The sequence below is a fragment of the Rhinoraja longicauda genome, chromosome 29 (assembly GCF_053455715.1).
Source record: "Rhinoraja longicauda isolate Sanriku21f chromosome 29, sRhiLon1.1, whole genome shotgun sequence".
Taxonomy (NCBI): domain Eukaryota; kingdom Metazoa; phylum Chordata; class Chondrichthyes; order Rajiformes; family Arhynchobatidae; genus Rhinoraja; species Rhinoraja longicauda.
The window spans coordinates 19,071,901-19,085,488 of NC_135981.1; the positions used below are offsets into that span (position 1 = coordinate 19,071,901).

At 48.3% G+C, this 13,588-nt stretch overlaps 1 protein-coding gene across 1 annotated transcript in view; it reads right to left on the reverse strand.

Moving 5' to 3' along the window:
• LOC144607563 (beta-1,4 N-acetylgalactosaminyltransferase 2-like) overlaps positions 1-13,588 on the reverse strand; it is a 77,196-nt gene that overhangs the window by 21,206 nt on the left and 42,402 nt on the right. Inside the window, exons 3-8 of the mRNA XM_078424458.1 lie at positions 9,198-9,338; positions 6,168-6,274; positions 6,028-6,065; positions 5,716-5,896; positions 3,871-3,957; positions 3,481-3,668 (exon numbers count right to left, since the gene is read on the reverse strand). Coding sequence (XP_078280584.1) covers positions 3,481-3,668; positions 3,871-3,957; positions 5,716-5,896; positions 6,028-6,065; positions 6,168-6,274; positions 9,198-9,338 — 742 coding nt within the window. The remainder of the gene's footprint in view (positions 1-3,480; positions 3,669-3,870; positions 3,958-5,715; positions 5,897-6,027; positions 6,066-6,167; positions 6,275-9,197; positions 9,339-13,588) is intronic.

Genomic DNA, 13,588 nt, shown 5'->3' on the forward strand with positions numbered 1-13,588 from the left:
GATGACCCGAGCAAAGACCTTGCCGACGATGTTGAGGAGGGAGATGCCTCTGTAGTTGTTGCAGTCACTTCTCTCGCCCTTGTACTTGTAGAGGGTAATGATCGTGGCATCCCTCATGTCCTGAGGTACAGCTCCTTCTTGCCAGCACTGGCAGAGGACCATGCAGAGGAAGCAGTAAGGTCGTGTTGCAGTGCTTGATCAGGTCAGGGGGAATCCCGTCGCTGCCTGGGGCCTTGCCTGAGGCCAGGCTGTCAATGGCCTTGCTGAGCTATTCTACCGTCAACTTTCCATCTAACTCATCCATGGTCGGCAGGCACTCGATGGCGTTAAGGGCTGAGGGGGACACAGTAGAGGTCAGAGTAGTGTTCCACCCATCTCTCCATCTGTTGGCATTTGTCTGTGATTACTTCCCCAGTGGAGGATTTGAGGGGGGCTGTCTTGCTCTGGACTGGTCCTAGTGCCTTCTTAATGCCATCGTACATTTCCCTGATGTTCCCCGTTATGGCGGCCATCTGGATGTCCTCACTAACCTTTGTCCAGTATTCATTGGCACAACACCTGGCAGTCTGCTGAGCCCTGTTCCTGGCAGCCCTAAGGATCTGCGGTTCTTCTCGTTGGCTGACCGCTTGTACTCGGCTAGGGTGGCGCGCTTGGCTTCGATGATGGGAGTCATCTCGGTCGACTTGGCCTCAAACCAGTCGTGTGTCTTTGAGATCTTCTTCCCAAAGCCAGCCAAGGCTGTGTGGTGCATGGAGTCCCGCAGAGTTTCCCACTTCTCTGTTGCAGAGTCTCCAGGACACGAGGTGCCAGGTTCTCTCTCAAAAGCCTCTGCAAACTGTTGCACAAGGTCTGGATGGGGCATCTTGCTAGCATCGATGCGGGGTTTCCCCTGCTTCTTGGTATGGTAGAACCTCTTTGGTTGCAGCCTGATCTTGCAACACACCAAGGAGTGGTCTGTGTGGCAGTCCGCACTGTGATAGGAGCGTGTGTGGAGAATGTTCTGGAGGGCGGCACGTCTGACTAGGATCAGATCCAGTTGATGCCAATGCTTTGAGCGTGGATGCCTCCAGGATACCTTGTGCTGGGGCTTTGTCTGGAGGTACGAGTTGGCAATGCACAGGTCATGGTAAGTGCACAGCTCAAGCAGTCGCTGACCGTTCTCATTCATTTTGCCCACACCAAACTGCACAAGGCAGGAAGACCACGATTCGTGGTCTGCGCCCACTCTGGCGTTGAAGTCGCCCAAGGGAACAAGTCCTTCCTTGCTGGGGATGCTGCTGATGATGGATGCGAGGTTCTCGTAGAACTCGTCCTTTGTGTCTGATGTGGAGGACAGTGTCGGGGCATACACGCTGACAAGGGTGACCGGGCCTGCGGTGGTGTTGAGACGGAGAGTCAGGAGTTGCTCTGAGCCATTTCTGCCTGGTTCCACCGTGTTCAGCAGGTTGTTCCTTACTGCGATGCCTACTCTGTGCTCTCTGGGCTCGTCAGAGTCCTTCCCCTGCCAGTAGAACGTGTAGTCCTTCTCCTTCAATGTGCCAGAGTCTGCCAGCCTTGTTTCCTGAAGGGTGGCTATGTCTACGTTGAGTCTCTTGAGCTCATTGTTTATGACAGCTGTTTTCCTGGAATCGCTGATGTCCTTTGGGTTTCCAGAGGCCGGACATTCCTGGTTCCCAGTTTAAGAGCTGGTCTCTTTTGATGTGTTGTTTTGTTTGCAGGTGCGATGGTTGCGATCTGCTGTTTGGAAGGTCCCTAATCCCCGTGCACCCAGTGAGGATAGCAGACCATGGCAGGACAGCACCTTATTGGCTGGGGGCTGCCCAGCTTCAGGCGGGCGGCAGCTGTCCAGTGAGATCCGAAAACCGCTCCCACCGTCGGGAGCAACCCCTGGCGCCTCGCGTTACGCCAATCTAGCGATGACTTATAACCGGTAACTGTTGCTCCCCATGTTGTGTCGACGCCACAGGCGAAGCTGTAGTGTCCTCTCCAGGTTGAAGGTGTAGGTTGGCAGTGATGTGTGGGTCGGATGCACGACTGGGCGATGTCATTTGAAGGACAGGCTGTTGCCCATGCAGCACGACCCCCCTCTCCACGTCACTGATTGATCGAAAGGAACAGCAGAGCCGTTACAGTTTAGCACCAGCGCCGTCGCAGGAGTTGCCAGAACCAGGTTGTAGACAACGACAAACTGCCTTAGGGACTCCGACTCCGGATTTTCTTGAGGTTTGCTCCTGGAGCCTTTTCCATGACTCGATATGGCCACAAGGCAGTGGAGGTTTTAGATCAAAGTTTTCCCTCTCCTAGATGGACTGCCTTCCCAGGCTGACGAGCCTCGTCTGCCCGAGACTCGTGGGGGCGGGAGTGTCTACCTTCCCGTGCAGGTCTATGAAACCTGCCCACTGCCCAGATCGTTCATATATATTGTAAATAACCCGGGTCCCAGCACAGAGCCTAGCGGCACCCCACTAGTCACTGCCTGTCATTCTGAAAAGGACCTGTTAGTTCCTTCTCTGCTTCCTTTCTGCCAACCAGTTCTCTAGCCATGTCAATACCCTACCCCAATACCATGTGCTCTAAATTTGCACTCTAACTTGTGTGGGACCTTGTCAAAGGCTTTTTGAAAGTCCAGATACACAACATCCACTGGCTCTCCTTTATCCATTTTTCTTGTTGCATCCTCAAAAAATTCCAGAAGATTAGTCAAGCTTGATTTCCCTTTCATAAATCCATGCTGACTTTGACAGATCCTGTCGGAAAAATCAGTCTGAAGAAGGATCTCGACCGGAAACGTCACCCATTCCCTCTCTCCTTGATGCTGCTTGACCTGCTGAGTTACTCCAGCATTTTGTGATACCTTTGAAGGATCCTGTCACTGCTTTCCAAATGCTCTGCTAGAGCATCTTTAACAATCGACTCAAGCATCTTCCCCACTACCGATGGAAGGCCAACTGGCCTATCATCCCCTGTTTTCTCTCTCCCTCCTTTCTTAAAAAGTGGGGTTACATTAGCTACCGTCCAATCTACAGGAACTGATCCAGTCCATAGAACATTGGAAAATGATCACCAATGCATCCACAATATCTAGGGCCACCTCCTTGAGTACTCTGGGATGCAAACCATCAGGCCCTGGGGATTTATCTGCCTTCAGTCCCAACAGTTTACCTAACAGCATTTCCTGACTCATGTGGATTCCCTTCAGTTCCTCCCTCCCACTCGATCTTTGGTCCCCGAGTATTTCTGGGTGTTTGGTCATGTCTTCCTTAGTGAAGACAAAACCAAAGTGCCCATTTAACTGTTCTGCCATTTCCTTGTTTCCCTTTATAAATTCACCTGTCTCTGATTGTAAGGGACCTACATTTGTTACTGCTGAGTTACTCCAGCATTTTGTGAATAAATACATTTGTCTTCACTTTTATATGAAAATAACTTTGAGTTAACTTTTCAGTATTTTAAATAGAAAAGAAAAAGGTATTACTATACTTTTGCAAATGGCATTATGTATTGCTGGATGTGTGGTCCTTCAATTTTTTCAGGAGTTTCACTATCATCTGCAATGATTATCGTAATGTTTGGGTAAAATGTTCGAATACTACTTATTAACTTCCGAAGCTTATGATATCTCAAGAATGTCTTCGTCACTATTGTCACCAAGGAGTTGATGCTATTATCTGGAATAAGGATTTAAAAAAATGAAATTAATTGCAGCAATAAATTCCATTCTATAAATTTATTAATTTCTGCCTTCAAATTTATTGCAAGTCTGTTTTATCTAATGTTAACACAAATTAAGTCTTGCCTTAACAATAAGTTAATCTCTACTGATTTATGTAATCTAAATTCTTCATTAAAAAAATCTTCATAAAATGTTACCTGGTCCAGGGTCAAATAGCCTAGTCATTGGGGGCACTCTGATGAGGATTGCAAAATCAGCAATATACTCTTCAAACTGAAACGACACTTTTACAAAAACGATAATGTTTAATAATTATAGGCAGTGGGTTAAACATACTTGCACAACAAATTTACTAAAGATAAAAACTGTTGATTGCTGAAAAAACCAAAGCAAAGAGCATTCATTTAATGGTATGATGACAGTCATGAAAATATTTATGTTAACTAAACCTTAATGAATCAGAGTAAATTTATTGAAAAACTAGACCAAGAGGTCCAAACCTCTCCTGCATTGGTGCAGCACCCTCCCCCCTCCCCGCCCCTCCCCGCCCCTCCTCTATTCCCCTCCCCGCCCCTCCCCTCTCCCATCTCCCAATCTGATCATTGAAGGACAATTTTTTTTAGTAGTCATTTACCTTCTGAGGGCATTTGCGCAGTGAATCGCTATCCCAACATTGAAACAGCCCTGTGCCCACTACAAGAAACTTGTGACAGTTGTGAACCAGAAGATTACATTCTGTTCCCCAATCACTAAGATGAAAGAATAGCCACAGAGATGCACACATTCTAAACAGGAGACATTGTGCATCTCAATGCCCATTCTTTAATCTTAGTGATTGGAGAACAACGTGTGTTTATCCAATTTACCACAAAATCAGGTACAGAAAGGAAAATATAAGGAAGGAAGGATAAGATTTAGAAATAAAACAGGAGACCTGATACATACGTTCTGCATTCATGTTAGAGATGCAGATGGTGCAATCTCTAGCAAATCACAAAGTGCGTTGGAGCAACTCAGCAGATCAGGCAGCATCTGTGGCGGGAATGAACAGACAACGTTTCAGGTTGGGGCCTTTCTTCAGACTGATGACAAGCAACCTTTAGGCTTGGGTCACTTCTTCTGTCTGAGGAAGAGTCCAGACTCGAAGCATCTCCTGTCCATTCCCTTTCCAGACACTCCATTCCCCGCTGAGTTCCTCCAGCACTTTGTGTTTTGCTGTATGTTTACCTCACCGTTTGTCTTTGCAATAGGAGAAAAATATAGTAAAATATGTCGTTAAGAGATGATTCAATAAACTCGGTACAAACATCTTAGAATCGTATAGTGAACCTAAATTAATCCTCCATTATGTTTTCAGTAGTCTTTTGCTATAGAAAGCACAGTGTAGCTGGAAGAGCTAGAGCCCGGGTTTGAGTATGGATGCTGTCCGTGTGGAGTTTGCACTTTCACTTTGTGACTGCTTGTATTTCCTCCAGGTGCTCCGTTTCCCTTCCATATCCCAAAGATGTGTGGATTTGTAGTTTGATTGTCTGCTGCAAGTTGCCCCTAGTGCGTAGTGGATGTGAAAGTGGGACTACATAAATGTAATATGAACGGGTATCGATGGTTGATGTGGATTCAATGGGCCGAAGGGCCTGTTTCCATGCTGTATTCCAAAATCAATTGATCAATGGTGCTATCATTGTAAATGGGGGATTGTGACCTCATGTGAGGAGTCAAATATCAATATTTAATTTCAATAATTATATAACATTTTAAATAAACACGTGTTGCAGACATCCTCGGCAGGAAGAATGGAGCTGATTGTGTTCGTTTTCACTCGATCAATCCTTTTACGTATAGGTTTCTCTTCACGTTGTATTTTTTCTGAGGAAATTACCCAGGTTTTATTAGAAGTTGCTGTGATTTCTTCATTCATTTATGAAATTGGTTACTTTTTAAGTGAGCAAATTGATTTTGTTTGTAGTGAGTCTTGCATCCTGCTTCATCTTACCTCAACCCTGACCGACAATGGAAATGTCAATGTTAAGTACTGTGCTTACCTAAATCAGTAGAGTCAATTTGGTACTTTCTGCTTGTATAAGTTACATGTTTGAGGATACTGTTGACGATTGCCAAACTTGGACTTGTTATTGTCAATTCGTTTTCACCTAATCCATTTACGACACCATCAGAAGTTTCAACAATTGTATTAAATACTCCTTGAGTCGCTGTCAGTTTGACCTTGGTACAAAAAGCAAATAATTAATTACAATTCAAATGTGGTCCATTATACAAAGTATTTTGGACAATTTCCCAGAAACAAATGAATGATTTCTTTGTACCAGTATTGGATGCATTAAGGTTATACGTACTTTATATATTTTTCTCTCAACACCATGCACGGCTAGGCCTAAGTGTTCAAAATGTAAAAGATTTCAGTTTTCATGTCAAGTGGAAAAATTAACTTGTAATAATTCATCTGTTTATTGAGAAACAAAACCAATGTACAAACCTGGGATGAGAATAGAGTAGAGTGGTTTTACTTCAACTCCATGAGTAGGGTAGCTCAGAGGAGAATTAGGTTGCGCAATGATAATTTTCTTTGCAGGCGATTCATTTCTGTATAGAAATCGGCATTACACTAAGAACAATGCAACTTTGAAAATACTCCTTTGCTTTTGTCAAAATCATTATCATGGATCACAAGTCTGCTGCAAATCTACATGCAGTCACATTAAGATTATAAATGTTCATAAGTTCATAGATGATAGGAGCAAAATTAGGCCATCAAGTCTTCTCCACCATTCAATCATGGGTGATCTATCTTTCCCTCTTAGCCCCATTCTCTGGCCTTCTCCCCATAACCCCGGACACCCGTACTAATCAAGATCTATTAATCTCTGCCTTAAAAATATCCGTTGACTTGACTTCCACAGACTTCAGTGGCAATGAATTCCAAAGATTCACCACCCTGTGACTAAAGAAATTCCTCCTCATCTCCTTCCTGTAACTGCTGAAATGGTACCAAAAAAATGGGTGGGGAATAAATATTTAATCTTAATATAGAAAAATAAATGTTCTAACTATCAACCTCTTAATTAGTGTCCTTACTCTTTTTCTTAATAGGAGTCATCCATTAAGGGCATAAGCAATGGAATAACCATGAATATGGTGCAGGTGAAACTACGAACAGTTCCCCAGGGTATTCTGGTTTCCTTTCATTCCCCCAATGCTGTGCAGGTCAGTGGACTAATTGGCCATTGTAAATTGCCATACACCTGAGCGGTTGGTCGGAGAAACAAGGGAGAGCTGATAGGCATGCACGGGAGAATGGTTTACAAGGAAATACATGGAAGAATGGAACCGATTAGATGGAAATGAAGGGCTGAATGGCCTCCATCTATGCCATGTGAAATATGGAAATACAGGTATGGATGTGATAATACTTTATTTTGCTAAGCTTCTGTCCAATGGTGCAAACAAAAATATATCCAACGTTTAATAGCACCAGATATGTTACACTATTTAGCCACATAAAGAGAGGGCTAGCATAAGGATCAAATTCCCTAATATTGGAAAGAGTGCAAAGAAGATTTATGAGGCTGTTGCCAGGACTCAAGGGCCTGAGCTATAGAGAGAGTCTGAGCAGGCTAGCATTGCAGCCTTGGAATGCAGGAGGATGTGATGTGATATTGTAGAGGTATACAAAATCATGAGAAGAATAGATTGGGTAGATGCACAGAGTCTACTGCCCAGATTAGGGGAATCAAGAACCAGAGGACATAGGTTTAAAGTGAGGAGGGAAAGATTTAATAGGAGCCTGAGGGGCATGTTTTTCACACAAAGGGCGGTGAGTGTATGGAACGAGCTGTTGGAGGAGGTAGTTGAGGCAGGTACTATTGCAATGTTTAAGAAACTGCAGTTGATGCAAACTGCAAAACTCTAGTCTGAACCAAGAGGCACAGGGTGTTGCAGAAGCTGGACAGGCAACTTTTTGGGTCGGGACCCTTCTTCAGATTGAAGCAAAAGTGGCTGTGGTAGCAAGTCTGGGTCAGAAAATGGAATATCAGCAGGAATCACAGAGGGGGAGCAGCTAGAGTGGGTCTCAAAGAACTGTTAGAGAGAGGAGTACCTCTTCAAAGTATCCATACTTTGAGGGGAATTTGCAATGGAGCAATAAACTTCAGGAAGTGAAGTGGTATACATAGACAGCACTGAAGTAGAGATGGTTGAAAGCTTCACGTTCCTCTGAGTAAATATCACCAGTAATTTGTCTGAGACTACCCATATCGAAGTAATGGCCAAGAAAGCACACCAATACCTTTACAATGGTAGAAGTAAGCTCTCATTCAGCAGTTTACTTTCCAAATGGTTAAAAGAATAAGAATGATGAAGTATAGTTAATAATGACTCAGACTGACGTATACAGAGAAAGATGCTGGTAGCAACAAGGAGATAAATGATTGAATAAGTTGTTCGGGTGATGGCTGAGGATTCACAAGCATGAAACAGGCCCTATGGCTCACTGAGTTCACACTGAGCATTAAACACCCGCTCATCCTTATCATATTTATTTTCCCCACATTCTCATTGCTTCGCACAAATTCGACCCCACTTAAATGGCAATTTAGAGTGGCCATTTAAGCAACCAATATGCACACCTTTGGGATGCGAGAGGAAAGAGGAAAGCCACGTGATCATAGTGAAAATGAGCAAACTCAACACACAATCACTAAATTACCATCCCTTCAGTCCCCTAACGCCAAAGGCCCGTTTATTTATCCACTTCTCCACTCACCACAATGCCACTGCTCTCTGTTCCACTGATATGAGATTGAAAGGCTAGGCAAAGTATCGTGTATCTTGCACTTTTACGGATGTGGCCTTGGAGAGAAAATAAGCCAACATCTGGTATCTCAGATTAGTTTAAGTCAGAGTTTGGAGATATAGCATGGAACAGGCCCTTTGGTACACTGAGTGCATGTGGACCAGCATTCTATGTTATTCAACTTTCTCATCCACTCCTTACACACTAGGAGCACTCTTTGTTTTACAGAGGCCAATTAACCCACAAATCCATATGTCTTTGGGATGTGGAAAGAAACCGGAGCATGCAGAGGAAACCTATGCGGTCACAGGGAACATGCCAACTCCACACAGACCACACAGCACTCAAAGAAAAATAGAAGGTTTGAGGCAGTGGTTCTACCAGTTGTGTCACTGTGACGCCCATTTGTTCTTCCACAAGAAAGTATCTTTGGCAATATTTATCCCCCATTCAACAGTACCTAAAAACAGATGATCTGATCATTATTTCATTGCTGTTATTGGGAGCTTGCTGCGTTCAGATTGATTCCTACATTATAGCTCAGAGTAGACCAATGATTATACTGGAGGTAATTATTTGTCTATAAAAGTGCTTTAGAATATCTTGAGACCAAAAATGATCCAATATAAATTCATGACATTTTTGAAAAGTATACAAAACCCTGCAATACAAAGATAATACACGCTATGTATAGTGCACCTATAATTTACTTACCGTTTTTTATATTGTTCATGTTGCAATCTTCTTCGGTTTTTGATTGCCAAATTTTGTTCCCCAATGTTAAATTTTTCAAAACTATATGTAACCTTTCCTGATTGCAAAATTCTACAGCTGCAGTAATTTCTTTTAAATGTCCTACAGAAACAAAAAAAGTTGAAAATAGATCTACAAGTTCATTGTACTGGAAAGAACATGCATGTCCTGTCCAAACATTCAAAGCCAAAGAAAGAAATTACAATATAACCACAACCTGAATACAGATCACAAAATTGAATTACTATATATGAGAAATCCAATCATTGTTCCACGTTTACAGACACAAAATGCTGTAGTAACTCAGCGGTTCAGTCAGCAAGTCTGGAGAGAAGGAATGGGTAACGCCACCCATTCCTTCCCTCGAGAGATACTGCCTGTCCCTCTGAGTTATCCCAGCATTTTGTGTGTATCCTAGATTTAAACCAGCATCTGCAGTTCCTTCCTACACACTCTTCACATTTTTGGCTGACCAAAAGCCGACAAGCATTTTTCATTCTAAGTTTCCTGGATGAAATTTAATAAAGGAAATATGCCATGGGTAAAATGTTCCTGATACCAGAATTCATGGTATTTAGACTGAGATCTCTTTCTATATGCTTGGAAAAATATCCTGGTTCCAAGCACAAAGGAGATAGAATGTGGAACAGTACAACAGTACAACACAGGCCTTTTGCAACACAAAGCCTGAGCTTGGTACCAACCTTAATCCCATCAACGTGCACATGGTCTATATCCCTCCATGCTGTGCCTGAATAAATGGTTCTTAAATGCTCCAGAGACAAGTCTTCCCATTGAGTCCAATCACAAGATTAGAAATTGTTTAGCCGGAGCTGAACACACTTCTCGGCATCTGCATATAATTGCATCTTGTGGTTCTTGTGCTTCGTGCACGGTGGTGGAACAATTGGTGGAAACAGGGCCGCGACATGAACACACTTTCCTTGACCCCCCGAGACAAGTAATATTGCTCCTTAAAGGCACAAAGTGCTGGAGTGACTCAGCGAATTAGGCAGCATTTCTGGAGAATATGGATAGGTGATTTTTCAGGTCAGGACTCCCTGACCCATGTTCTGCACTGCTGCTGACCTGCTGAGTTACTGAGTGCTGAGTGCTGAGTTACTCTTGCCCGATTCCTTCCACTGAATTGTTTTCACCAACTAGGTTCTTGAATTATTGAAATATACAGCATGGAAACAGGCCCTTTGGCCCACCGAGTCCATACAGACCATCCATCACCCCTTTCCACTAGCTCTAGGTTATCGAAGGTATCCCAAAATGCTGGAGTAACTCTGCGGGTCAGGCAGCATCTCAGGAGAGAAGGAATGGGTGACGTTTCGGGTCGAGGCCAGTCTTGTACCCATGCAGAACTCACTGACCTCATACATTTCACCAGTAATTTCTATCCTGCTCTTAAATATACTTGGACCATCTCCGACATCTCCCTACCATTTCTGGATCTCACTATCTCCATCACAGGAGACAGACTAGTCACCGACATCTAATAATAAAATATAAAGGAGTCTGAAGAAGGGTCTCAACCCGAAAGTAGTCCCAACTCCGCTGCCTGACTCGAGTAGTCCGGAGCTCCCTCCTCCTCCTTGCACGCTCGGTAAGTGTCTTTCGCCGCCAACGGCTCCACCGCGGTATTCAGCGTGTGATGTCACAATGGACAAGCAGCTGCTATTGGGTGTCTGCTCTTTACAAATTTACATTTTTTATTTTTAACCTTTTTTTTCCAAGGTCTTCAGCTTGTGACGTCACAATGCTTGTGTGAGATGGTTGCTACATTGTTGCGATAAGCAACTGATTGTTTTTTAAAGTTGTGTTTTTTATTGCAAGTCACTTAACATACACAGATCTGCATGGGACCCCTATGCTCGTGGGCCACCGGAGCAAGTGTTGCGAAAAAAGAAAGGGGAGGTCCCCCTTCCTACCTCAACCCCTTCCTCCCCACTCCTTCCCAACTCCCTCCCCATCCCTCCCCACCTCCTCACCCCTCGGGGATGGGCCCAATGGGGAAAGAGGGGTACTGGGAAAAGGGGAGGTCCCCCTCCCTCCCCCCTTCCCCTCTCCCTCCCCCCTCCCTCCACTCACCCCCTTCCCCTCCTCCCCCTTCCCCCCCTCCCCTCCCACCCCTTCCCCTCCCCTCCCCCCCTCCATCCTCTTCCCCTCCTCCCTCCCTCCCCCCTCCCTCCCCCGCCACCTGGTTACAATGGAAACCCTACGGGGACGGGACCAACGGGGAAAGAGGGGTACTGGGAAAAGGGGAGGTCCCCCTCCATCCCCCCTCCCCTCCCCCCCAACCGCCTCCCCACTTCCCCATCCCCTCCCCCCTTCCCCCCTCCACTCCACCTCCCTCCCCCTCCCCTCCTCCCTCCCCTCCTCCCTCCACACCTCCCTCCTCCCTCCCTCCCCCCTCCCGGTTACAATGGAAACCCTATGAGACGGGCCCAACGGGGAAAGAGGGGTACTGGGAAAAGGGGAGGTCCCCCCTCCCTCCCCCCTTCCCCCCTCCCCACCCCCCTCCCTCCCCCTTCTCTCCTTCCACCCTCCCTCCCCCCCTCCCAGTTACAATGGAAACCCTACGGGGATGGGCCCCACTTCCCCATCCCCTCCCCCCTTCCCCCCCCCACTCCACCTCCCTCCCCTCCTCCCTCCACACCTCCCTCCTCCCTCCCTCCCCCTCCCTCCCCCTCCCTTCCTCCCTACACACCTCCCTCCTCAATCCCTCCCCCTCCCTCCCCCCCGGTTACAATGGAAACCCTACGAGGACGGGCCCCAACGGGGGAAAGAGGGGTACTGGGAAAAGGGGAGGTCCCCTCCCTCCCCCCTTCCCCCATCCCTCCCTCCCCCTCCTCCCCTACCCCTCTCCTCCCCCCTTCTCCCTTCCCCTCCCCCCTCTCCCTCCCCTCCCCCCTCCCTCCCCTCCCCCCCTAACCCCTCCCTCCCCTCTCCCTCCCTTCCCCACCCCTCCCCTCCTCCCTCCACACCTCCCTCCTACCTCCCTCCCCTTCCCCTCCCTCCCCTCCCCGGTTACAATGGAAACCCTACGAGGACGGGCCCAACGGGGAAAGAGGGGTACTGGAAAAGAGGAGGTCCCCCTCCCTCCTTCCCCTCCCCCCTACCCTCCTCCCTCCCCCCTCCCCTCCCTTCCCCCCTCCCCTCCCCCCTCTCTCCCCTCCTCCATCCACACCTCCCTCCTCCCTCCCTCCCCTTCCTCCCTCCCCTTCCTCCCCTCCCCTCCCCTCCCTCCCCCCTACCCCCCCACCCTCCCCTCTCCCCTCACCCCCCTTCCCCCCTCCGCTCCCCCCTCCCCTCCTCCCTCCACACCTACCTCCTCCCTCCCTCCCCCTTCCCTCCCTCCCCTCCTCCCGGTTACAATTGTAAACCCTACGAGGACGGGCCCAACGGAGAAAGAGGGGTACTGGGAAAAGGGGAGGTCCCCTCCCTCCGCCCTTCCCCTCCCTCCCCCCTGCCCCCCCTCTCCCTCCCCCCCTCCAACCCCTTCCCCCCCCTCCCCTCCACCCTCCCCTCCCTCCCTCCCCCTCCGCTCCTCCCTCCACACCTCCCTCCTCCCTCACTCCCCTTCCCCCCACTCCCCTCCCGGTTACAATGGAAGCCCTACGAGGACGGGCCCAACGGGGAAAGAGGGGTATTGGAAAAGGGGAGGTCCCCCTCCCTACCCCTTCCCCCCTCCCTATCCCTCCCCCCTACCCCTCTCCCTCCCCCTTCCCCCCTTCCCCCCTCCCTACCCCTCCCCTCCCCTCCTCCCTCCACACCTCCCTCCTCCTCCACCCACTTCCCTCCCTCCCCTCCTCCCGGTTACAATGGAAACCCTACGAGGACGGGCCCAACGGGAAAGAGGGGTACTGGGAAAAGTGGAGGTCCCCTCCCTCCCCCCTCCCTCCCTCTCCCTCCCCCCCTACCCTCTCCCTCCCCTCCCCCCTTCCCCCCTCCCCACTCCCTCCCCCACCCCCCCTACCCCCCTCCCTCCCTCTCCTCCCCTTCCACTCCCTCCCCCTCCCCTCCTCCCTCCACACACCTTCCTACCTCCCTCCCCCTTCCCTCCCTCCCCTCCTCCTGGTTACAATGGAAACCCTACGAGAACGGGCCTAACGGGGAAAGAGGGGTACTGGGAAAAGGGGAGGTCCCCCTCCTCCACCCTTCCCCCTCCCCTCCCCCTCCCTCCCCCTCCCCTCTCCCTCCCTCCCCCCTCCCTCCCTTCCCCCCTTCGCTCCCCCCCTCCTCCCTCCCCCTCCCCCTCCTCCATCCACACCTCCCTCCTCCCTCCCTCCCCATTCCCTCCCTCCCCATCTCCCGGTTACAATGGAAACCATACGAGGACGGGC